General features: G+C 48.5%; 1 protein-coding gene across 1 annotated transcript in view; it reads left to right on the forward strand.

Moving 5' to 3' along the window:
• Nucleotides 1-24,183, forward strand: part of LOC149428278 (cell adhesion molecule CEACAM1-like) — a 104,854-nt gene that overhangs the window by 34,841 nt on the left and 45,830 nt on the right. The window contains exons 3-5 of the mRNA XM_089667551.1: nt 13,359-13,610; nt 17,493-17,715; nt 20,026-20,294. Coding sequence (XP_089523677.1) covers nt 13,359-13,610; nt 17,493-17,715; nt 20,026-20,294 — 744 coding nt within the window. The remainder of the gene's footprint in view (nt 1-13,358; nt 13,611-17,492; nt 17,716-20,025; nt 20,295-24,183) is intronic.

Consider the following 24,183-nt stretch of genomic DNA (forward strand, 5'->3'; position numbering starts at 1 on the left):
ATGTACAATGTCCTCCACGCTCCGTGTCTTTATATCCATACATGATATAGTAGAAGATCCGGGAGACACGTATGTACAATGTCCTCCACGCTCCGTGTCCTTATTTCCATACATGATATAGTAGAAGATCCGGGAGACACGTATGTACAGTGTCCTCCACGCTCCGTGTCCTTATATCCATACATGATAGAGTAGAAGATCCGGGAGACACGTATGTACAATGTCCTCCACGCTCCGTGTCTTTATATCCATACATGATATAGTAGAAGATCCGGGAGACACGTATGTACAATGTCCTCCACACTCCGTGTCTTTCCATCCATACATGATATAGTAGAAGATCTGGGCTCATGTACCAGCCAACCTGCAACCAGCCGAATTTCCCTGCCTAACAGTTCATGTAACACACGCAAACATACACTCTATTGGCCGCCGGCCTTTCCACGCACATGACTTTCAACCACTTAGGGACCGCCCACAGTACATTTACTGCTGCAGGGTGGCCCCTTTGTGCAAAATCACACACACACACACACACATATATATATATATATTTCACGCTGCCGTAGGGTTTTCGCGGGCTGGGGGGTCCCACGGGTCCCCTGATTTGATCCCCGAAAGATCAATCATCCAATTTAGACCAGTGATGTCCGCCCCACGTCGGATGATCGGTCCCTGTCCTATCCTGTGTTGAAGTGATGAAATCTTCTCTCTCTGCACACATTCCATCCCAGAGAGAGAAGAATCAACACAAAACGTGAGTAAAGGCAGCACACAGACACAGAACACACCTAGGTCACATAGAACCCCCCTGATCGCCCCCCCAGTTAACCCCTTCACTGCCCTGCATTAGTACAGTGTACAGATTTTTTGTGATTGCTGTATTAGTGTCGCCAGCAACTTCACCATAGCGTCAGTTAGCGCCCCTCCCAGATAGCGTCAGATTGCCCACCACTACACCACTCCTCACATTTCACCCCTTGATTGCCAGGAACACGCTCATACACCATAATCCTCCATTGCTAGTATAGTGTCTGAACGGATCAATATCTGTCATCAGATCAGCACTATACCAGCGTTCACATTAGTATAGTGTCCCCAAAAATGCAGCATTAGCGGGGTCAGCCCCAGCACCTGCCAGCACCTGCATTTAGCCCCTATGCTTACCCCCCCCCTTCTCCCCCAGCAAGTGTCAGTAGGTCACGGTCGCTTGATACATTGCATAGCAAACCGCAGTGATTTCAGAATCAGGCCTGATCTCTGCTAGCACTAGCAGGTACATTTGTTTGTAGCGGTTCATGCAGTCTCTGACAGCCAGGTGCTCTTTTTCCTGTGAGTCGCACTAGGTACCTGTAAATTTAGTGGCCAAAATGTCCAGCCAAAGGTACTCTAGTGAAGAGGCCTACAGGATTCTGAGCATGTCAGGTGAGAGCGAAGGGGAAGCCTCCCTGACAGAATCCGGCTCAGAATACAAACCTGTAGACAGCAGCGGCACCCTGACAGATCGCTCAGACGATGGAGAAGAGGTCCCTGCTTAGATCAGGTGTACCCGACCCCGTTCCAAGTTTGCTGAGGTGGTACAAACGCATGATGATTCTCATAGGCAGCAGTGTGCCAGTACTAGTGCCACGCTACCTTTTGGTGAACTGGCGAGCACCAACGGCCTAGTACATCCTGGTCTTTCACATACCAGCACTGCAGTATGACTTGGTGACGTGGTGAGTCCCATAAGTGCAGTACAAGCTGGTGGGGTGGCATCACAAATATTGTCCCGCAGCCACCAAGAATTCCACAGAGGCTCATGGAGCTCCTAGTATCCTTCTGGATGTGCTTGCAAATCCCGATTGGCAGCCCACAAATTCTGCAGCCCCCATACTGCCCCCCTTCACTGCCCAACCCAGAATTCAGGAGGAAACAGCAAATGCAACTCCTCCCCTTGATTGTTTTTCATGGAAGTTCTGTATGCGCTGATTGTGGATCGAAGCAATTTATATGCACAACAAATTATCACCACCAACCCAAATTCAAACCTTGCCGACCATTCACATGGAAACCCATTACGTTTCCCGTATTTAACGTTTTTCTGGGCCTAACCCTCAACATGGGCATTACTGAGAGAATGAATTGCGGTTGTATTGGTCCGCAGACCCGATTCATCATATGCCGTGTTCTCTGCTGCCATGACCAGGCATAGATATGAGAGTATAATGTGTTTTATGCAGTTCTATGACAACACACTCTGCCGTCCTCGGGGTGACCCTGAATTTCAGTGACAACACACTCTGCCGTCCTCGGGGTGACCCTGAATTTCAGTGACAGTACACTCTGCCGTCCTCGGGGTGACCCTGAATTTCAGTGACAACACACTCTGCCGTCCTCGGGGTAACCCTGAATTTCAGTGACAGCAGACTCTGCCGTCCTCGGGGTGACCTTGAATTTCAGTGACAGCACACTCTGCCGTCCTCGGGGTGACCTTGAATTTCAGTGACAGCACACTCTGCCGTCCTCGGGGTGACCCTGAATTTCAGTGACAGCACACTCTGCCGTCCTCGGAGTGACCCTGAATTTCAGTGACAGCACACTCTGCCGTCCTCGGAGTGACCCTGAATTTGACCGGCTCCACAAAAATCACCTTAACCAGAAGTCTGCAGATGTCTATACTCCCCAGCAAAACATCTGCCTCGATGAGTCCCTCATTAATTTTTCTGGCCACCTTGCATTCAGAATATTTCTCCCCAGCAAGCGTGCCAGATATGGGGTCAAGATGTAGAAGACCTGTGAGAGGACAACAGGCTATACTTAGAAGTTTCGGATTTATGAGGGAAAAGATAGTCAAGTGGAGCCCCCCGGATGCCCAGACTACATGGGGAGCAGTGACAAGATAGTGTGGGACTTGGTGTCACCCTTTTTCCATATGGGGTACCACTTATACGTGGACAATCTCTATACAAGCGTGCCACTATTTAGACATTTGTACAATCTTGTGGCACCGTGTGAACTAATCGCTGGGGTTTCCCCCAACGGCCTGTAAATACCCGTCTTAGAAAGGGGGAGAAAGCCTGCTTGAGGAATGAAGAATTGCTGGCAGTGAAGTGGAAGGACAAGCGGGATGTTCTCCTGTCTCCAGTCACGCAGACACGGCCATCCAAATAACCACGGCAGCTGGTGTTGTTGAGAAGCCCCTCTGTGTCCACGACTAGGACCTTCACATGGCAGGGGTGGACTTCAACCACCAGATGATGAAGCCGGACTTGGTATCCCGAAAAGCCAGACGCTGCTACAAAAATGTGTTTATTTCTGTCAATTGGCTCCATAGAACGCTTTTGTGCTTTACAAAGCAACTGGACAAAGTGGATCCTTCCAAAAATTCCAGGAAGAGATCATCGCGACCCTTTTGTACACAGAAGGTGCCGTGGCGCCAACCCAGATGCAGTGAGCCGGCGGCATGAGAGGCATTTTCCCGATGCCATTCCTGGTAGCCCAACCCAAAGGTCAGCCCAAAAAAGAGGTGGTGTCTGTAGCAGACATGGAATTAGGCATGACACCCACTTTTTTTTGTCCCTCCTGTCCTGGCCAACCTGGTCCCTGCCTCAAGGACTGCTTCCGTCACCACCATACACTAGTGGAGTAGTATAGGGTACAGCACAGTCCAGGGCACAGATATACACGGGGGCCCCAAAGATGTTAGGGGGTCAGGAAACTATTGCATTCTGAGAGACCCTACAGTCTGGTTTAAAAATTTAAAGTTTAAAAATATTAAGAATATATAAAGTACAAATCCCCCCCAAAATGTAAAATTTTAAAAACCAAAAATAGTTTTTTTTGTTGTTGTCATTGTTGTTACTGTTTGACTGTTACACTTTTACTGCTTTATTGTTAACCATGTTGTTAACTGTTTTCTTTGCAGGAATGTCATTCAGCTGCAGCACCGACCTGTTTATTCTGACAGCAGCAGGGGGGTCTTGCTCTCAGAATGTATGTCAGTGTGTGCAGCTCTGCTGGATGAGATTTTTTCATCAGCAGTTAAAAAAGAGCATTTATGCCGCAGCATGGGGGCCTGGGGTGGCCAGTGGTTGGACGACCCCTATGCTTCGGCATATATATTTTATAATATTTGTTGGCACATTTCATGCGTGCCCACCATTAAGTGGGTGGATGCGGGGCGGTATATTCTAATGGTGGGCATACCACACACTTCTTTTGGCAGAGATATTTTAATAAAAACGTTGTTTTAATCAGTTACTGTTTTATTGTTAACCATTGCTGTTTGCTTTGCAGGAATGTCATTCAGCCGCAGTACTGACCTGTATATTCTGACAGCAGCAGGGTCTTGCTCTCAGAATACATGTCAGTGTGTGCAGCGCTGCTGGATGAGATTTTTCATCCGCAGTTAAAAAAGAGCATATATGCCACAGCATGGGGGCCTGGGGTGGCCAGTGGGTGGGTGGCCCCTATGCTTCGGTATATATATTGTATAATATTTATTGGCACATTTCATGAGTGCCCACCATTAGAAGTGGGTGGATGCAGGGCAATATATTCTAATGGTGAGCATACCACACACTTTTTCTGGCAGAGATATTTTAATAAAAAAGTTGTTTCAATCAGTTACTGTTTTATTGTAATTTCCTATCAAAAAATAGAGATTTGTTTTCATGTGAACAAAAAGTGTCAGAAAAGGCTTGATCTTCAGATGGTTAGAAGAGTGAATGATGTGTGGCATAAACATCTAATGCTGGGCATAAAATGCCCCCACCCCCCAAAATGACCCCTTTTTGGAAAGTAGACACCCCAAACTATTTACTGAGAGACATGTTGGGTCAATAGAAGAATTTATTTTTTTACCACAAGTTTTTGGAAAATGACAAAAAAAAAACCTTTTTTTTTACACAAAATTGTCACTTAAATGATTTATTGCTCACACATGCCATTGATATATGTGGAATTACTCCCCAAAATACATTCTGCTACTTCTCCCGAGTATGGGGGTACCACATGTGTGAGACGGTTTGGCAGTCTAGCCAAGTACAGGACCCCAAAATCCAATAAGCACCTTCAGGCTTTTAAAGGGTTTTATTTCCTCATTACACTTCCTCACTACCTATCACAGTTGCGGAGGCCCTGAATTGCCAGAATAGCACCAACCCCCCCCCCCCCCCAATGACCCATTTTTGGAAAGTAGACACCCCAAGGAATTTATAAAGAGGCATGGTGAGTATTTTGCAGATCTCGTTTGTTGCCACAAGTTTTTGGAAAATGAAGAAAAAAAACAGAAACATATTTTTTCTTTTCTTGTGAGAATCTTGTGAGAAAAAATGAGATCTGCAAAATACTCACCATGCCTCTTTTTAAATTCCTTGGGGTGTCTACTTTCCAAAAATGGGTCATTGGGGGGGGGGGGGGGGGGTTGGTGCTATTCTGGCAATTCAGGGCCTCTGAAACTGTGATAGGTAGTGAGGAAATGAAATGAGGAAGTTACGCATCTTCAGGCTTTCAAAGTGGTCATTGGATTTCAGGCTCCTGTATGTGGCTAGGCTCCCAAAAAGTCTCACATATGTGGTACCCCCATACTCAGTAGAAGTAGCAGAATGTATTTTGGGGTGTAATTCCACATATATCCATGGCTTGTGTGAGAAATATATAATTTACATAGCAACTTTGTATAAAAAAAAAATGTTTTTGTCATTTTCCAAAAACTTGTGTAAAAAATAAATCTTCCATGGACTCAATATTCCTCTTAGTAGATAGCTTAGGGTGTCTACTTTCCGAAAAGGGGTCATTTGGGGGTGTTTGTTATGTCCTGGGATTTGGGGGTCTTTGTACTGTTCTGGTATTTGGGGGTCTTTGTACTGTCCTGGTATTTGGGAGTGTTTGTACTGCCCTGGTATTTGGGGGTGTTTGTACTATCCTGGGATTTGGGAGTGTTTGTACTGTTCTGGGATTTGGGGGTGTTTGTACTGTCCTGGTATTTTGGGATGGCCCCTTCCTGTCTCCACTGCTTTAGAGTCCAGTGGCGGCGTGCTTTACACCACGGCATCCAACGCTTTGCATTGCACTTGTTGATGGAAGGCTTGGATGCAGCTGCTCGGCCATGGAAACCCATTCAATGAAGCTCTCTACGCACTGTTGTTGGGTTCATCTGAAGGCCACACCAAGTTTGGAGGTCTTTAGCTATTGACTCTGCAGACAGTTGGTGACTTCTGCGCACTGTGCGCTTCAGCATGCACTGACCCCGCCCTGTCATGTGACGTGGCCTACCACTTGGTGGCTGAGTGGCTGTTGTTCCCAGTTGCTTCCACTTTGTTATAATCCCACTAACAGTTGAGCGTGGAATATTTAGTAGCCAGGAAATGTCACGGATGGACTTATTGCCCAGGTGGCCACCTATCACGGGACCACGCTTGGAGTCACTGAGCTCCTGAGAGCGACCCATTCTTTCACCAATGTTTGTAGAAGCTGTCTGCATGCCTAGGGGCTTCATTGTATACACCTGTGTCCATGGAGGGGATTGGAACACCTGAATCACATGATATGGAGGGGATTGGAACACCTGAATCACATGATTGGGAGGGGATTGGAACACCTGAATCACATGATATGGAGGGGATTGGAACACCTGAATCACATGATATGGAGGGGATTGAAACACCTGAATCACATGATATGGAGGGGATTGGAACACCTGAATCACATGATTGGGAGGGGATTGGAACACCTGAATCACATGATATGGAGGGGATTGGAACACCTGAATCACATGATTGGGAGGGGATTGGAACACCTGAATCACATGATATGGAGGGGATTGGAACACCTGAATCACATGATATGGAGGGGATTGAAACACCTGAATCACATTATTGGGAGTTGATTGGAACACCTGAATCACATGATATGGAGGGGATTGGAACACCTGAATTGCATGATATGGAGGGGATTGGAACACCTGAATCGCATGATATGGAGGGGATTGGAACACCTGAATCGCATGATTGGGAGGGGATTAGAACACCTGAATCACATGATTGGAGGGGACACCTGAATCACATGATCTGGAGGGGATTGGAACACCTGAATCACATGATCTGGAGGGGATTAGAACACCTGAATCACATGATATGGAGGGGATTGGAACACCTGAATCACATGATTGGGAGGGGATTGGAACACCTGAATCACATGATATGGAGGGGATTGGAACACCTGAATCACATGATATGGAGGGGATTGGAACGCCTGAATCACATGATATGGAGGGGATTGGAACACCTGAATCACATTATTGGGAGGGGATTGAAACACCTGAATCACATGATTGGGAGTTGATTGGAACACCTGAATCACATGATCTGGAAGGGATTGGAACACCTGAATCACATGATCTGGAGGGGATTGGAACACCTGAATTACATGATCTGGAGGGGATTAGAACACCTGAATCACATGATATGGAGGGGATTGGAACACCTGAATCACATGATTGGGAGGGGATTGGAACACCTGAATTACATGATCTGGAGGGGATTAGAACACCTGAATCACATGATATGGAGGGGATGGGAACATCTGAATCACATGATATGGAGGGGATGGGAACATCTGAATCACACGATATGGAGAGGATTGGAACACCTGAATCACATGATATGGAAAGGATTGGAACACCTGAATCACATGATATGGAAAGGATTGGAACACCTTAATCACATGATATAGAGGGGATTGGAACACCTGAATCACATGATATGGAGGGGATTGGAGCACCTGAATCACATGATATGGAGAGGATTGGAACACCTGAATCACATGATATGGAAAGGATTGGAACACCTGAATCACATGATATGGAGGGGATGGGAACACCTGATTAGGAGGGGATTAGAACACCTGAATCACATGATATGGAGAAGATTGGAACACCTGAATCACATGATATGGAGGGGATTGGAACACCTGAATCACATGATATGGAGGGGATTGGAACACCTGAATCACATGATATGGAGGGGATTGGAACACCTGAATCACATGATATGGTAGGGGTGTCCCAATACTTTGGGCAGTAGAGTGTATGTGTAAGCTGCAGAGGCCACATCACGGCACCCCCGTGTACTGCAGCCCTAACTCTATACATCTTGAGAGCCTCCATAGTAGAAGCACATATATAATAATGGATGGATTGAGGGCAGGTATGCCTGGAGGGAGCCCACCCCTCCCTGGAGGGAGCCCACCCCTCCCTAAAGGTACAGGGGTGCACTGGACACCCAGAAATAGCACAATGTCAACCAAGGTATCCGGTGCGCCCCGTCACCAACTCTACAAACAAATGGCGACCACCCCAACCTATAACTGGCCTTCACAGCCAGGAGCACGTGGAAGGGCGATGCGTGTGAAACAAGAATGAAGGAAAATTCCCGGATCAACCTACCAACCAGCCGGCAAAACCCGGAATTTTCCTGTCTAACAGTTCACAGTAACAACAACGGTTTAGTTTGCACACATTTGCAAAGACAGGCGTGATGTACAATGTCCTCTGCTCACTGCCCCCATCCTCGCCATTCTCTGGGGATTCAGATCTGCAGCGCTCAACCCTCCTGAAGGTGCTGTGATCTGAACTGTGCTGGGCCTTCTGCTCGGGGTCCCCATGTGTTAGATCTGACCATTGGTGGCCGTGTGACAGACCCCCGACACACATGTAGCACTGCCCCCTTAGAAGTTGCTGAGGGTTTGGGTCCCCCTATAGTCCTGCACAGCCAGGCAACACGCATTTTCTCTCAGATTTGCATTCCAGAGACAGTAAACAGTCCTGTTTTTTTTAGTTGGGGTAAGGTATGCCCAAGGGAACTTCCTGGGAACTATGGACAGGTCCAAGAATAGGACATTCTCTTCTAGTAGAGCCCTCCAGCCTCTCCTGGTGTTCCACCCCAGATAAGTCCTCTTCTGCTGTGGGGAGGAATCTCTGGGCAGAGGGGATCCAGAGGCTGCTACTCTACAGGTTAACAGTCCCGGGTATGGAGCTAGTCAGGTGTCCCCCCCAAATGCTCCTTCCCCTTGTCTGGCCCAGGGGGTGCAGGATTACTCTCTCAGTCCTTTCCTGTGAGCTGGTGGGCCTTGTGCTGAGCTGGCTCCTTCTCTGGCTCCAAAGGTGGTCTTCATCTCTGGGGGCGGTGAGGCTGAGTGATCCTCCTTCAAAGATCCTAGCCTGTAGGTAGGCTCCTTCCCACTGGGCCCCCTTCTAGGCTCCTTCATCTCAGCCTCTCTCACATCTTTCACGGGAACTCTCCCCTACTGAGCAGGCTCAGTCAGACTTAAAGGCTGCCTTGACCCCATGCCAAGCCTCCTGCCTTAGGATTGGTCAGGATTACCCAAGAGTGCAGACCAGCTCCTCCTCACCCCCACCCACTGTGTTCTAGAGACTTCTCCAACATAGATCGGTGGAGGTATAAGAGTGTTGATCTGCAGAGCCTCTCATCCCGGACCTAAAGTTGATCCTGCTGACTATTGCCCAGGCTGCGACATAGCCTCTCTAAGTAAATACAAACTAGCTAGCTCCCCCTATCGACCTAGGAGGGCGCTACACACACTGACAATGCAGCAGTCTGGAGACCTTGGAGGGGACTTCAGTGACCCCAGTTGGGGCTCTGACCCTCAGGCTGACCTCTGACCTTTTATGAAGCCACTTCTCCACTGTAAGTTGGAATTCAGTTTACTGGGATGGAGCTGATTCATCCACATTGGAGGGTGGAGCTTCCGCCAACAGCAACCAATCAGGTTTCACCTCTTAAGAAAACAGAGAATTCTGATTAGTTGCTGTTGGCAGCCCCTCCCCTTTGTGCTCATTTTCCTCCATCCATCTCCCATGAATCAGCCCCCCTCTATGAGGACTCCATGCAGCCGATCTGGATGGTGGGAATTCTGCCGATGGATGGGTGATAATGGTGGATCCCCAGCTGCAAACACAGACGGCGTGTGAAGATCTCCTCCTTCACCCCTCCCCCACCGTACAGATGTTGAGGGGTTCTCAGTACGGGGCATTTACATCTCCGGAGACTCTTCATCCCAGAGGAATCCACCAAGAAGCACTGGGCGGAGGTCTCCTTTAGAGGGATCTCCTCCCGTTCCGTATCCTCCACTTAGAGATGGTTCCTAGGAGATGAGCCAATCGTGGAGCTGAACTTTGAATAAATTCCATCAACCATGGCCAATGAATGTCACCGCTGATAATACTTCATTGTTCGAATATAAAATCGATCCCAAAGTTAAACGAGGCGTTTGTTGAGGGCAGCGCCATCTTGGAAAAGTCCCCGCCATTTTCTTCTGGTTTCATCTGCCCGCACCCGATGGTCTCCAAATGCCGCACATTCTCCGCGGTGTATCACCAGTGGCCGGCTCTCTGCTCACAGCTTTGCCCGGTGAATGCCGCAATCATTGATTTCCTTGGTCCAGGTGTCGGTACTCCCATCCAGTCACCCTTCCCCCCCACGTGTCACCGACATCCACCTATGAGATGTTGGAGATGCACAGATCACCTATGAGCAATCAGGTCTGCTCCATGTTTGATTGACAGCACACAGCAGTGGGTGGATCCATATCTTCTACACTGTCCAATAGTGGCTTTTGGATCCGCCCACCGCTGTGCGCTGTCACTCAAAAGTGACAGTTCCCGGTTCAGCTGAGATGACGCAAAGCACTTGTGAGGGAATCCTGCCACCCCCGGAGTGCGGGGAACCACCATTGACTGATGACAGGAGCGTGGAATTCGTCCTGTTGGCACTGAAATGAGCTGAAGGTCGAACGTTCCGTGTAATTCCGCTTTACGGTTCCATCTGAACACAAAAATTGGACCGAATCTTGGCTGCTGGAGTCTTTGGAGGAACTCCTGAACATTTACCTGAACGTCATGTATGATGGCAGCATGGCTTCCACTATTGTACATGACAGCTTCCCGCTCTCAGTGGTTGTCAAGGACACCGGCGGGTGCAGCCACCACCAAATCCATACCCACCACTGGTGCCACCAGCCCCATTCACTGTCATGGCTGGGAATTCCTGGCAATGTAAGTATAGACGTTGCTGAGGTTTGAGGTCCCCCTATAGTCCTGCACAGCCAGGCAACAATCACTTCTTTCCAGACAGTAAACAGTCTTTTTTTTATTAGGGGATGTAAACTTGGATGGGGATGAGAGATACATGGGATGCCGAGGAACTGTTTACCTGAAGACAGCTTCCTACACATTCTCAGAAGGGTTCTCTCCTTTTGGAGAGCTCTCCAGCCTCTCCTGGTGTAGAAATCCATGGACAGGGGGGATCTAGGGTCCATCTGGGGGCTAGTCAGGTTTCCCACCCAAATGCCCTCTCCCCTGCTCCGGTCCAGGGGGTGTAGAAGTACTTACTGCCCCTCTTCTCTAAGCTGCAGGTTGGTAGCTGCTTTCAGGCCTTCTGCTGGTCTGGCTGCTTCCTTAGCTCCACAGATGGTCCTCTCTCAGGGGGCCGGTGAGGTCCAGCTTTCCTCCTGTCATGATCCTTCCTGGAGGCAGGCCCCTTCCCACTGGCCCCCCTCCCAGGCTCCGCACTGCTCTCCTGCTCTCACATCTTCCACCCGAACTCTCCCCTCTACTGAGCAGGCTCAGATAGGCCTAAAATCTGTCCCAACCCCTTGCCAGGCCTCCTGCTTGGGGATTGGTTGAGATCCTTTAGGCATACAGACCAGCTACTCCTCACCCCCACCCAGTGGTGCATTTAGGTTTTATGCTGCCTGAGGCAACACAAAAATTGTTGCCCCCCCCCCCGCAGAGAGAGCCTGACATTGACCAACAACACCCCTGCCCCCCACCCGAGAGAGCCTTCCACTACCACTGCCCTCCATACACCAGCCACCGTCCACCATGGCGAGAGAGAGAAAGACACCTTCCCAGCTCCAGACATCCCCGGGAACGAGAGTCGGGCTGTGCATACACCGTCATGAGACCCACAGCCTCTCTCGGAAACCCACCAGGTCCCCATGCCATGTGTGTCCCTTCTTCCAAGGGGAAGTGCTCCCCCCCCTGAAAACTGCCGCCCTAGGCAAATTCCTTGTTTGACTTGTGGTAAACACACCCCTGCCCCCACCCACTGAGTTCTAGAGACTTCTCCAAGTCTCTAGATCAGGGAGAGGAATCAGAGAGCTCTCAGTCCTGACCCAAATTTGACCCCTCTGACTATCACCCAGGCTGCTACTCAAAGGTATAATGGACTAGCTCCCCCTAGCTTCCTAGGAGGGTACTACATAAGCAAAGCAGCAGTGCAAATTAAAGAAAAAGGGGGGGGGGGACACACAAAAAAAGTGCCAATAAATACACCTGATGCCTGCAGGCGCTGTGTGATGAGACATGTCTTACCCCAAGGCTTCACTCCAGTCACATGACAAATGTCATACAAAGGGTGTGGTCTCCCAGGTGACATCAGACCTTCCAGGCATCATGATTGACATGGATCTCCTTCATTGGACGACGTGATTAATGGTGGATGTACATTGGGGGACACTGAACAAAACTTTGGGGGTTTTTTTGTAAATGAGTGTACTATGTACCCCAAACTCCGTCACATAGGGGGAGGCCAGTATTTGGGGGTCCCCTTATTGTTAAATGGGGCATCCAGATTCCAAGAAGCCTCCCACCAATAGACCCCCAAAGCCAGGGTTGTGGGAATGAGGTCCCGGTCTTCATGGACATGGGGGTTGGGCGCTATGCTAGGGGGTTGCCCCTTCAAGGTATGCCCTAATAATGAGTGCAGGTGACCTGGTATGGTTCATGAAGAATGGGGGTGCACGCTCACCCACTTTTCTGTCCAGCTAGGCTGCATGCTCGGATTAAAGGCTTGATATAGATATTTGGGGGACCCCACACTTTTTTCTTGATTTCTGTATTGGGTTCCCCCTGAAATTCCATACCAGACCCAAAGGGCACAGCACCCAATGGGGGTCCACCATTACCGTACTAGACACTCCTGAGGGATTGGTAGATGTAAGGGATCCTTGGCCAGTTGACTTCAGTGGGGTTTATGAATTTGGCACCCAAACTTTGGCCATGTTCCTCCTCCAACCCAACCCAGGGGTGTTCAGTTCCTCCCTATACAATGTACAGAATATCTCTCACACGGCAGTAGCCATGTACAATATACAATGTTCTTAGAGCCGATCGCCCAGACGAGATTGTATAATGCTGTGTATGGGGGTCACATGAGTGAAGAAAATCGATGTGATGTTAGTGGGGTGATTTAGTTGTTGGTGGAGACGTGCTCACCTGTCTATAGGTGAGGATGGGGGAGGGGCATGCTGTGTATAGATTGGACCTTATCAATGGAAATGATTGTCTCTCTCAGTTCCAGTATCGGTTCCGGTCCCCAGTATCTCGTGTCTCCGGAATGGCAGCGCTGAGATCTCCTGCAAGGTGAAGGCGGGGACTAAGCCGAATATCAATCTATCTGTGATTGGAGGATCCAAGGAGAATTATTCTGCTTCCGCCAATACAATTACAGCCGTTGTAGAGCCACCGGGACCCTGGAACGTCACCTGTACTGTGAAGAACATGGTCAGCAAGGAGGAGGAGAGCAAAGCCGGGGCCACCTGTCCAGGTGAGGAGTGATTGGGGGATGGGCACAGAGCAAAGATAACTCCACCTTTATGACCCCATTTTTAGGTTGTTGTAACATGAAATGTGCTCAGCAGGCACCGCCCCCTCTCTCAGAATTCTGACATCATTTATGTTGTGACCTTAGGGGCCAACCCTGGGTTCAGGTCAAAAATGAGTCCCAAACCCCATCTAGCTGCTGTTGGAGAGAAGAGGAGACCAAGGTGACCTGGTTTGTCCAGTTCGCCCACCAAAAAAATCTGCCATATACCGGCAGTGTCACTATCATCATTAAATGACAGATCCCCGCCGGCTTCATTCTATTTGTAAACAATCCTCACCTGGAAGTCTGCCATATAATGGCGGTGTCACTATCGTCACTAAATGACAGATCCCCGCCGGCCTCATTCTGTTTGTAAACAATCCTCACCTGGAAGTCTGCCATATAACGGCGGTGTCACTATCGTCACTAAATGACAGATCCCCGCCGGCCTCATTCTGTTTGTAAACAATCCTCACCTGGAAGTCTGCCATATAATGGCGGTGTCACTATCGTCACTAAATGACAGATCCCCGCCGGCCTCATTCTGTTTGTAAACAATCCTCACCTGGAAGTCTGCCATATAATGGCAGTGTCACTATCATCATTAAATGACAGATCCCCGCCGGCCTCATTCTGTTTGTAAACAATCCTCACCTGGAAGTCTGCCATATAATGGCGGTGTCACTAATGTCACTAAATGACAGATCCCCGCCGGCCTCATTCTGTTTGTAAACAATCTTCACCTGGAAGTCTGCCATATAATGGCAGTGTCACTATTGTCACTAAATGACAGATCCCCGCCGGCCTCATTCTGTTTGTAAACAATCCTCACCTGGAAGTCTGCCATATAATGGCAGTGTCACTATCATCATTAAATGACAGATCCCCGCTGGCCTCATTCTGTTTGTAAACAATCCTCACCTGGAAGTCTGCCATATAATGGCAGTGTCACTAATGTCACTAAATGACAGATCCCCGCCGGCCTCATTCTGTTTGTAAACAATCTTCACCTGGAAGTCTGCCATATAATGGCAGTGTCACTATCGTCACTAAATGACAGATCCCCGCCGGCCTCATTCTGTTTGTAAACAATCCTCACCTGGAAGTCTGCCATAAAATGGGGTGTCACTATCGTCACTAAATGACAGATCCCCGCCGGCCTCATTCTGTTTGTACATAAACCTCACCTGGAAGTCTCCCATATAATGGCAGTGTCACTATCGTCACTAAATGACAGATCCCCGCCGGCCTCATTCTGTTTGTAAACAATCCTCACCTGGAAGTCTCCCATATAATGGCAGTGTCACTATCGTCACTAAATGACAGATCCCCGCCGGCCTCATTCTGTTTGTAAACAATCCTCACCTGGAAGTCTCCCATATAATGGCAGTGTCACTATCATCATTAAATGACAGATCCCCGCTGGCCTCATTCTGTTTGTAAACAATCCTCACCTGGAAGTCTGCCATATAATGGGGTGTCACTATCGTCACTAAATGACAGATCCCCGCCGGCCTCATTCTGTTTGTAAACAATCCTCACCTGGAAGTCTGCCATATAATGGCAGTGTCACTATCATCATTAAATGACAGATCCCCGCTGGCCTCATTCTGTTTGTAAACAATCCTCACCTGGAAGTCTGCCATATAATGGCAGTGTCACTAATGTCACTAAATGACAGATCCCCGCCGGCCTCATTCTGTTTGTAAACAATCTTCACCTGGAAGTCTGCCATATAATGGCAGTGTCACTATCGTCACTAAATGACAGATCCCCGCCGGCCTCATTCTGTTTGTAAACAATCCTCACCTGGAAGTCTCCCATATAATGGCAGTGTCACTATCGTCACTAAATGACAGATCCTCGCTGGCCTCATTCTATTTGTAAACAAGCTGGCGGGGATCCCAGGTGACATCATTTCCGAGACCCTCTTTGTTGATGACATCATCCAGGTTCCCCCATGCTGTTCGCACCAGGGAACTGTCATTGATGACAGGAGTAGCAGCTGGACTGCACTGCCATGCTAGATGTCGGGGTCTGAGGGGGTAAAACATGTTGGGATCTGAAACCCCCCTTAAAATACAGAGGACCCCAGATCTCCACACCCTCACATGAAGGAGTTTGGGGTTTACACCAAAAAAAACCCTGAAACGGTAAATAAACAAATATCGCATTTATTGAAAAGAGAACAAAACATTTCTAAATTCCTGTGATGTAATTCCAACTTCCAACCGATCGTCCAGCGATGAGGACGAAGATCCGCCCCAAACACAACGAATGAAGGTCGATGGCCCGCCCCCACCATGAAGGGCGTGGCCAAAATGTGTCCCACCGCTGCTCTCTTCCAAATGACAGCTCACCAGAGATGCTGCAATGTGAACAGCGGTGCCGGGGAATCTGCTGATACCATGGACTAAACATGGTCTATATGCGGTCAATGACGTCACCCGGGGATCCCGCAGGTGCTTTGTTTACAAACAGATGGCAGCAGGGAACTGTCATTTGGCCACACACGGTACACGTGGACAACCTCACATTCAGGTCTTCAGAATCCCCCAAATACGGGATTTCAAGGAATCGTCTATTTTAATGTCGCTCTTTAATCCAGGATCCCTTTCCCACTCAACAATATTTTTTGTCAAATTTCGTTTTTTTGGCCTTGGTCCCCCAGGATGGCACCCCCCACCCCCCCACACATGGCCTTTTCCATACCCGTTTGTGAAGTCTGATGAAGGGATCTCAGCCATCCTGGAATCTTGTGTCTTCAATGACCAATGAAGGGGATCACCTGAATCCCAATCTTCCTGCAGAAATAATTTCCTGTGATCTGAGGAACCCCCAAAACCAGCTCCCCCCCCATTCTCTACATCTGATGACCAACCTAAGGCATTCAATGAGCCCAATTTATAACTTGGGCCCCGTAGTCCTCCAGGTCGGGGAAGGTATCAGCGCCCATATTGGAGAGACCGATGGTGGATTCCCAGCCTCCTCCAAGTGACTGAAGGCAGAATATGGGACCTGTCTGTGATATTCCAACCAATGGCAGAGACCAGAGCTCACTGAATGTCCATACTGGTCATCTACAGGGACACCATCATACATCTGGGAGGAGGAAGTGGCCTCATCTTGGATCTGGAGATGTTCCTCCATGTATGGTGGAGGAGGAGTCTTCTGATTTTCATCGCTCTGTAAAACATACAATTATGGGTGAGGGTTGGAGATACAGGAGCTTCCAATGGTGCCCCTTTCCTGGCTGTCTCTGGTTTCCGTATCTGTAGTCTCCAGAATTGTGGGAAGTCTGATGAAGGGATCTAAGTCATCCTGGAATCTTGTGTCTTCAATGACCAGTGAAGGGGATCATCTGAACCCCAAACTTCCTGCAGAAATGATTTCCTGTGATCTGAGGAACCCCCAAAACCAGCTTCACCCCCATTCTCTACATCTGATAACTAACCTAAGGCATTCAATGAGCCCAATTTATAACTTGGGCCTCGTACTCCTCCAGGTCGGGGAAGGTATCGGCGCCCATATTGGAGAGACCGATGGTGGATTCCCAGCCTCCTCCAGCAAGTGACTACAGGAGCTTCCAATGGTGCTCCTCAAAATGCCCGTTTCCTGGCTGTCTCTGGTTTCCGTATCTGTAGATGTTGAGTCTCTGATCCAGAACAAGCGATGTGCTCATTTCAGGTCGGTGGCTCTTGTAGTCAGAGGATCGGCATGACAACCAGGTAGCCAGTCCTTTCAGAAGGCGAGGGTAGCATATTCCCATAGGACCATTGTGAGAAGTCTCAGTCTCTATGGTATTACTCTGACCAATCATATCCTGGAATTCTGTTCCCCCAGCCCCCCTCTCTGGCATCTCTGTGAATGCCTCCTGTCTCCTGAATGGCAGCGCGGTGGGTGAATGTTCGGTGAACGGCTCAGATCCGCATTATTCCTGGAGTTTGGATGGAAGATCTGTCTCCTCAGCCAGCTGGGTGACTCTTCTTCCTCCAGTCTCCGGAACCCTCCGCTGTGATGCCAGCAATCAGATGAACAATCTAAGTAGATCCACCAACATCTCCTGTCCAGGGGAGTGAGAGACGGAGACCTCTCCGGAGTTTGTATATCCAGCTGTGGACCACAAATAAACTGCGGCGGAGCAACCGCGCCATGGAGGAGCAACCGCACCATGGAGGAGCAACCACACCATGGCAGAGCAACCGCGCTGCGGCAAAGTATAAACCTGTATGTGATCTGGCTAATCCAGGTAGAGGGCGCGCGTACCTGCCGCCCCGGCTGTGCTGTCATTTGCTACAGCACATGCCATGGGTTGGCTGATGTACCCAAGTGAAAGATCGATCACCTTGGGTACCAGATTCAAACAATGTATGGGTTGGTTGATGTACCCAAGTGAAAGATCGATCAACTTGGGTACCAGATTCAAACAATGTATGGGTTGGTTGATGTACCCAAGTGAAAGATCGATCAACTTGGGTACCAGATTCAAACAACGTATGGGTTGGTTGATGTACCCAAGTGAAAGATCGATCAACTTGGGTACCAGATTCAAACAACATATGGGTTGGCTGGATGTATCCAAGTGAAAGATCGATCAACTTGGGTACCAGATTCAAACAACATATGGGTTGGCTGGATGTATCCAAGTGAAAGATCGATCAACTTGGGTACCAGATTCAGACAACGTATGGGTTGGCTGATGGCACTATCACAGTCCCGAGACACGAAGCAGAATACATTTTGGCCTAAACTGATAAAGAAATTGGATTTTTTTGAAAATATTTTTTTTGGATGTTTTATATATAATTTTTACATTTTTTAGTCTTTTTTTCTTTGATATAATAAGAAAAAAAAACCCCAACGGCGATCAAACTCCACCAAAACAAAACTATTTGTGTAGAAAAAAAAGGATACAGATGTCATTTGGGTGCAGCGTTGCACGACCGCGTAATTACCAGTTAGGTAATTGGGTCGGGTTGAGTTGGGTTTGGTCGGGTTGGAGTGGATTTTGTTGGGTCGAGTTGGCTTGGGTCGGGTTTGGTTTGGTCGGGTTGAGTTGGATTGGGTCTGGTTGGGTTTGGTTGGGTCGGGTTGAGTTGGGTCGGGTCTGGTTGGGTCGGGTTGGGTCAGGTCAGGTTGGGGTGAGTTTGGTTGGGACAGGTTGGGTTGGGTTAGGTTGGGTCGGGTTGGGCTGGGTCGGGCTGGGTTTGGTTGGGTCGGGTTGGGCTGGGTCAGGTAGAATTTGGTTGGGTTGGGTCGGATTTGGTTGGGTTGGGTCAGGTCGGGTCGGGTTGGGGTGGGTTTGTTTGGGTTGGGTTGGGGTGAGTTTGGTTGGGACAGGTTGGGTTTGGTTGGGTCAGGTTTGCCTGGGTTGGGTAGGATTTGGTTGGGTTGGGTCGGATTTGGTTGGGTCGAGTTGGGTCAGGTCGGGTTTGGTTGGGGTGGGTTTGTTTGGGTCGGGTTGGGGTGAGTTTGGTTGGGACCGGTTGGGTTGGGTTTGGTTGGGTTGGGCTGGGTCGGGTTGGGTTTGGTAGGGTCAGGTTGGGCTGGGTCGGGTAGGATTTGGTTGGGTTGGGTCGGATTTGGTTGGGTTGGATTCGGTTGGGTTGGGTCGGGTTGGGTTTGGTTGGGTCGGGTTGGGCTGGGTTGGGTCAAGTTGGGCTGGGTCGGGTACGATTTGGTTGGGTTGTGTCAGGTTGGATTTGGTTGTGTCAGGTTGGGTTTGGTTGGGTTGGATTTGGTTGGTTTGGGTTAGGTTAGGTTTGGTTGGGTCGGGTTAGGTTAGGTTTGGTTGGGTCAGGTTGGATTTGGTTGGGTCGGGTCGTGTTGGGTCGGGTCAGGTTGAGTCGGGTTGGGTCAGGTTGGGCTTCCCAGTGCAGCCCTACACATAGTAGAGTGAATGGGTCCTCATGGTAATAGTTTTATCTCAGATTGTGGAAATGTCGGATTGGTTCCATAATTCCAGAAATGTGGAGCTGAAAGTTCTTCATAGAAATGAAAATAAATGGTTGGGGTGGTGCCATGTTCGATGCCTAGTGACCATTGTGATTCCCTCCACCATCCATCCAGTGGGCAGCCAATCTCAGGATATACAGTATAGACACAGTGCATGGCCTTCTGGGTGGTCTGTGCCATGATGGTGTAGATGTGACCATCGCTGGGGGGGGGGGGGCGGCTCTTACCCTCTACAGAGCAGATGTAATCTTTGTCCAGTTTACTAAATGGACAGAACTGGAAGTCCGGTCTCCGTGGATACACCAGACTTCCAGATTGGTGGAACCATTTCATCTGTCTCTTAGTGTGCCGTATACATTATGTGATGCGAGAAACCTAAAATCAGTTCCTGACAAAGACTTTGACTTCTCCATCTGTGTCCCTCAGTTCCGGTATCGGATCCGGTCCTGAATGTGACGTGTCTCCCAAACGGCAGCGTTAATATCTCCTGCAGCGTGGAGAACGGGACTGAACCCTCCATCAACCTGACTGTGAATGGAAAATTGCAGGTAGATGGTGTTCTCAGATCAGAGCGGACAGTCCGTGTCACTGTGCCTCCCGTGTCACCCCACGATTCCTGGAATATCAGTTGTTTGGCAAAGAACTACATCAGCAAAAAATCCACCAATCATACACGTGACCATTGTCCAGGTGAGTGATATGTGTGTCCTACAACTCTTTATATACCAGTGTGGTGTCCTCATCCTTATTGCACAACATGGAGGTTGCGTGAACTCTGCTTGTAGGCTCAGGACTGACTAAGGTTTCATCTTACGGTTGGGTGAGGTTTTGGGTTACGGTTGGGTGAGGTTTTGGGTTACGGTTGGGTCAGGTTTTGGGTTGCAGTTGGGGGAGGTTTTGGGTTGCAGTTGGGGGAGGTTTTGGGTTGCAGTTGGGGGAGGTTTTGGGTTACGATTGGGTTAGGTTTCATCTTACGGTTGGGTGAGGTTTTGGGTTACGATTGGGTTAGGTTTCATCTTACGGTTGGGTCAGGTTTCATCTTACGGTTGGGTGAGGTTTTGGGTTACGGTTGGGTGAGGTTTTGGGTTACGATTGGGTTAGGTTTCATCTTACGGTTGGGTGATGTTTTGGGTTACGGTTGGGTGAGGTGTCATCTTACGGTTGGGTGAGGTTTTGGGTTACGGTTGAGTTAGGTTTCATCTTACGGTTGGGTGAGGCTTTGGGTTACGGTTGGGTGAGGCTTTGGGTTGCAGTTGGGTGAGGTTTTGGGTTGCAGTTGGGGGAGGTTTTGGGTTACGGTTGGGTCAGGTTTCATCTTACGGTTGGGTGAGTTTTTGGGTTGCGGTTAAGTTATAGCCAGAGCTCATCTCCAGGTAAATATAAGGCCCACCACCCTTCCCTTCTCCATCTACCTGACTGAGGACATTAGAACAACAATCTAAATGCCTTCCTACTCACCCAAAGCTGCTTTCAGATGTCCCGAGTCTTCTCTGTTCTCCTAGATACATCCATCCCTCCATCCATCCATGTCTTCATCCATCCATCCATCCATGTCTCCATCCATCCATCCATCTATCCATTAATGTCTCCATTCATCCATATCTTCATCCCTCCATCCATGTCTCCATCCATCCATCCATCCATCCATCCATCCATTAATGTCTCCATTCATCCATATCTTCATCCCTCCATCCATGTCTCCATCCATCCATCCATCCATATCTTCATCCATCCATATCTTCATCCATCCATCCATGTCTCCATCCATATCTTCATCCATCCATTAATGTCTCCATCCATCCATATCTTCATCCATCCATCCATCCATCCATCTATATCTTCATTCATCCATATCTTCATCCCTCCATCCATATCCTCATCCCTCCATCCATGTCTCCATCCATCCATTCATGTCTCCACCCATCCATATCTTCATCCATCCATCCATCCATCCATCCATATCTTCATCCCTCCATCCATGTCTCTATCCATCCATCCATGTCTCCATCCATCCATTCATTCATATCTCCATCCATCCATCCATCCATCCATGTCTCCATCCATCCATTCATTCATATCTCCATCCATCCATCCATCCATGTCTCCATCCATCCATGTCTCCATCCATCCATATCCTCATCCCTCCATCCATGTCTCCATCCATCCATATCTTCATCCATCCATTCATGTCTCCACCCATCCATATCTTCATCCCTCCATCCATGTCTCCATCCATCCATCCATCCATCCATCCATGTCTCCATCCATATCTTCATCCATCCATCCATGTCTCCATCCATATCTCCATCCATTCATGTCTCCATCCATCCATGTCTCCATCCATCCATGTCTCCATCCATCCATCCATCCATATCTTCATCCATCCATCCATATCCCCATCCATCCATATCTTCATCCATCCATGTCTCCATCTATCCATCCATCCATCCATCCATATCTTCATCCATCCATATCTTCATCCATCCATCCATATCTGTATCTATCCATATCTTCATCCATCCATCCATGTCTCCATCCATCCATGTCTCCATCCATCCATATCTTCATCCCTCCATCCATGTCTCCATCCATCCATCCATATCTTCATCCATCCATGTCTCCTTCCATCCATTCATGTCTCCATCCATCCATCCATGTCTTCATCCCTCCATCCATGTCTCCATCCATCCATCCATCCATGTCTCCATCCATATCTTCATCCATCCATCCATGTCTCCATCCATATCTCCACCCATCCATATCTCCATCCATTCATGTCTCCATCCATCCATGTCTCCATCCATCCATCCATCCATCCATCCATATCTTCATCCATCCATCCATGTGTCCATCCATCCATGTCTCCATCCATCCATCCATATCTTCATCCATCCATCCATGTCTCCATCCATCCATGTCTCCATCCATCCATATCCCCATCCATCCATATCTTCATCCATCCATGTCTCCATCCATCCATCCATCCATCCATCCATATCTTCATCCATCCATATCTTCATCCATCCATCCATATCTTCATCCATCCATATCTTTATCTATCCATATCTTCATCCCTCCATTCATGTCTCCATCCATCCATATCTTCATCCCTCCATCCATGTCTCCATCCATCCATCCATCCATGTCTCCATCCATCCATATCTTCATCCCTCCATCCATGTCTCCATCCATCCATCCATATCTTCATCCATCCATATCTCCATCCATCCATGTCTCCTTCCATCCATCCATGTCTCCATCCATCCATCCATCCATCCATCCATCCATCCATCCATATCTTCATCCATCCATATCTTCATCCATCCATCCATATCTTCATCCATCCATATCTTTATCTATCCATATCTTCATCCATCCATCCATGTCTCCATCCATCCATATCTTCATCCCTCCATTCATGTCTCCATCCATCCATATCTTCATCCCTCCATCCATGTCTCCATCCATCCATCCATCCATGTCTCCATCCATCCATATCTTCATCCCTCCATCCATGTCTCCATCCATCCATCCATATCTTCATCCATCCATATCTCCATCCATCCATGTCTCCTTCCATCCATCCATATCTCCATCCATCCATGTCTCCTTCCATCCATTCATGTCTCCATCCATCCATATCTTCATCCCTCCATCCATGTCTCCATCCATCCATCCATCCATCCATGTCTCCTTCCATCCATTCATGTCTCCATCCATCCATCCATGTCTTCATCCCTCCATCCATGTCTCCATCCATCCATCCATCCATGTCTCCATCCATATCTCCACCCATCCATATCTCCATCCATTCATGTCTCCATCCATCCATGTCTCCATCCATCCATCCATCCATATCTTCATCAATCCATCCATGTGTCCATCCATCCATGTCTCCATCCATCCATCCATATCTTCATCCATCCATCCATGTCTCCATCCATCCATGTCTCCATCCATCCATATCCCCATCCATCCATATCTTCATCCATCCATATCCCCATCCATCCATATCTTCATCCATCCATGTCTCCATCCATCCATCCATCCATCCATCCATCCATATCTTCATCCATCCATCCATGTCTCCATCCATCCATATCTTTATCTATCCATATCTTCATCCATCCATCCATGTCTCCATCCATCCATATCTCCATCCATTCATGTCTCCATCCATCCATGTCTCCATCCATCCATCCATCCATCCATCCATATCTTCATCCATCCATCCATGTGTCCATCCATCCATGTCTCCATCCATCCATCCATATCTTCATCCATCCATCCATGTCTCCATCCATCCATGTCTCCATCCATCCATGTCTCCATCCATCCATATCCCCATCCATCCATATCTTCATCCATCCATATCCCCATCCATCCATATCTTCATCCATCCATGTCTCCATCCATCCATCCATCCATCCATCCATCCATCCATATCTTCATCCATCCATATCTTCATCCCTCCATCCATGTCTCCATCCATCCATATCTTCATCCATCCATATCTTTATCTATCCATATCTTCATCCATCCATCCATCCATGTCTCCATCCATCCATATCTTCATCCC

This window comes from Staurois parvus, unplaced genomic scaffold, assembly GCF_062004578.1.
Source record: "Staurois parvus isolate SC_StPar_1 unplaced genomic scaffold, SC_StPar_1.0 ptg003364l, whole genome shotgun sequence".
Taxonomy (NCBI): Eukaryota; Metazoa; Chordata; class Amphibia; order Anura; family Ranidae; genus Staurois; species Staurois parvus.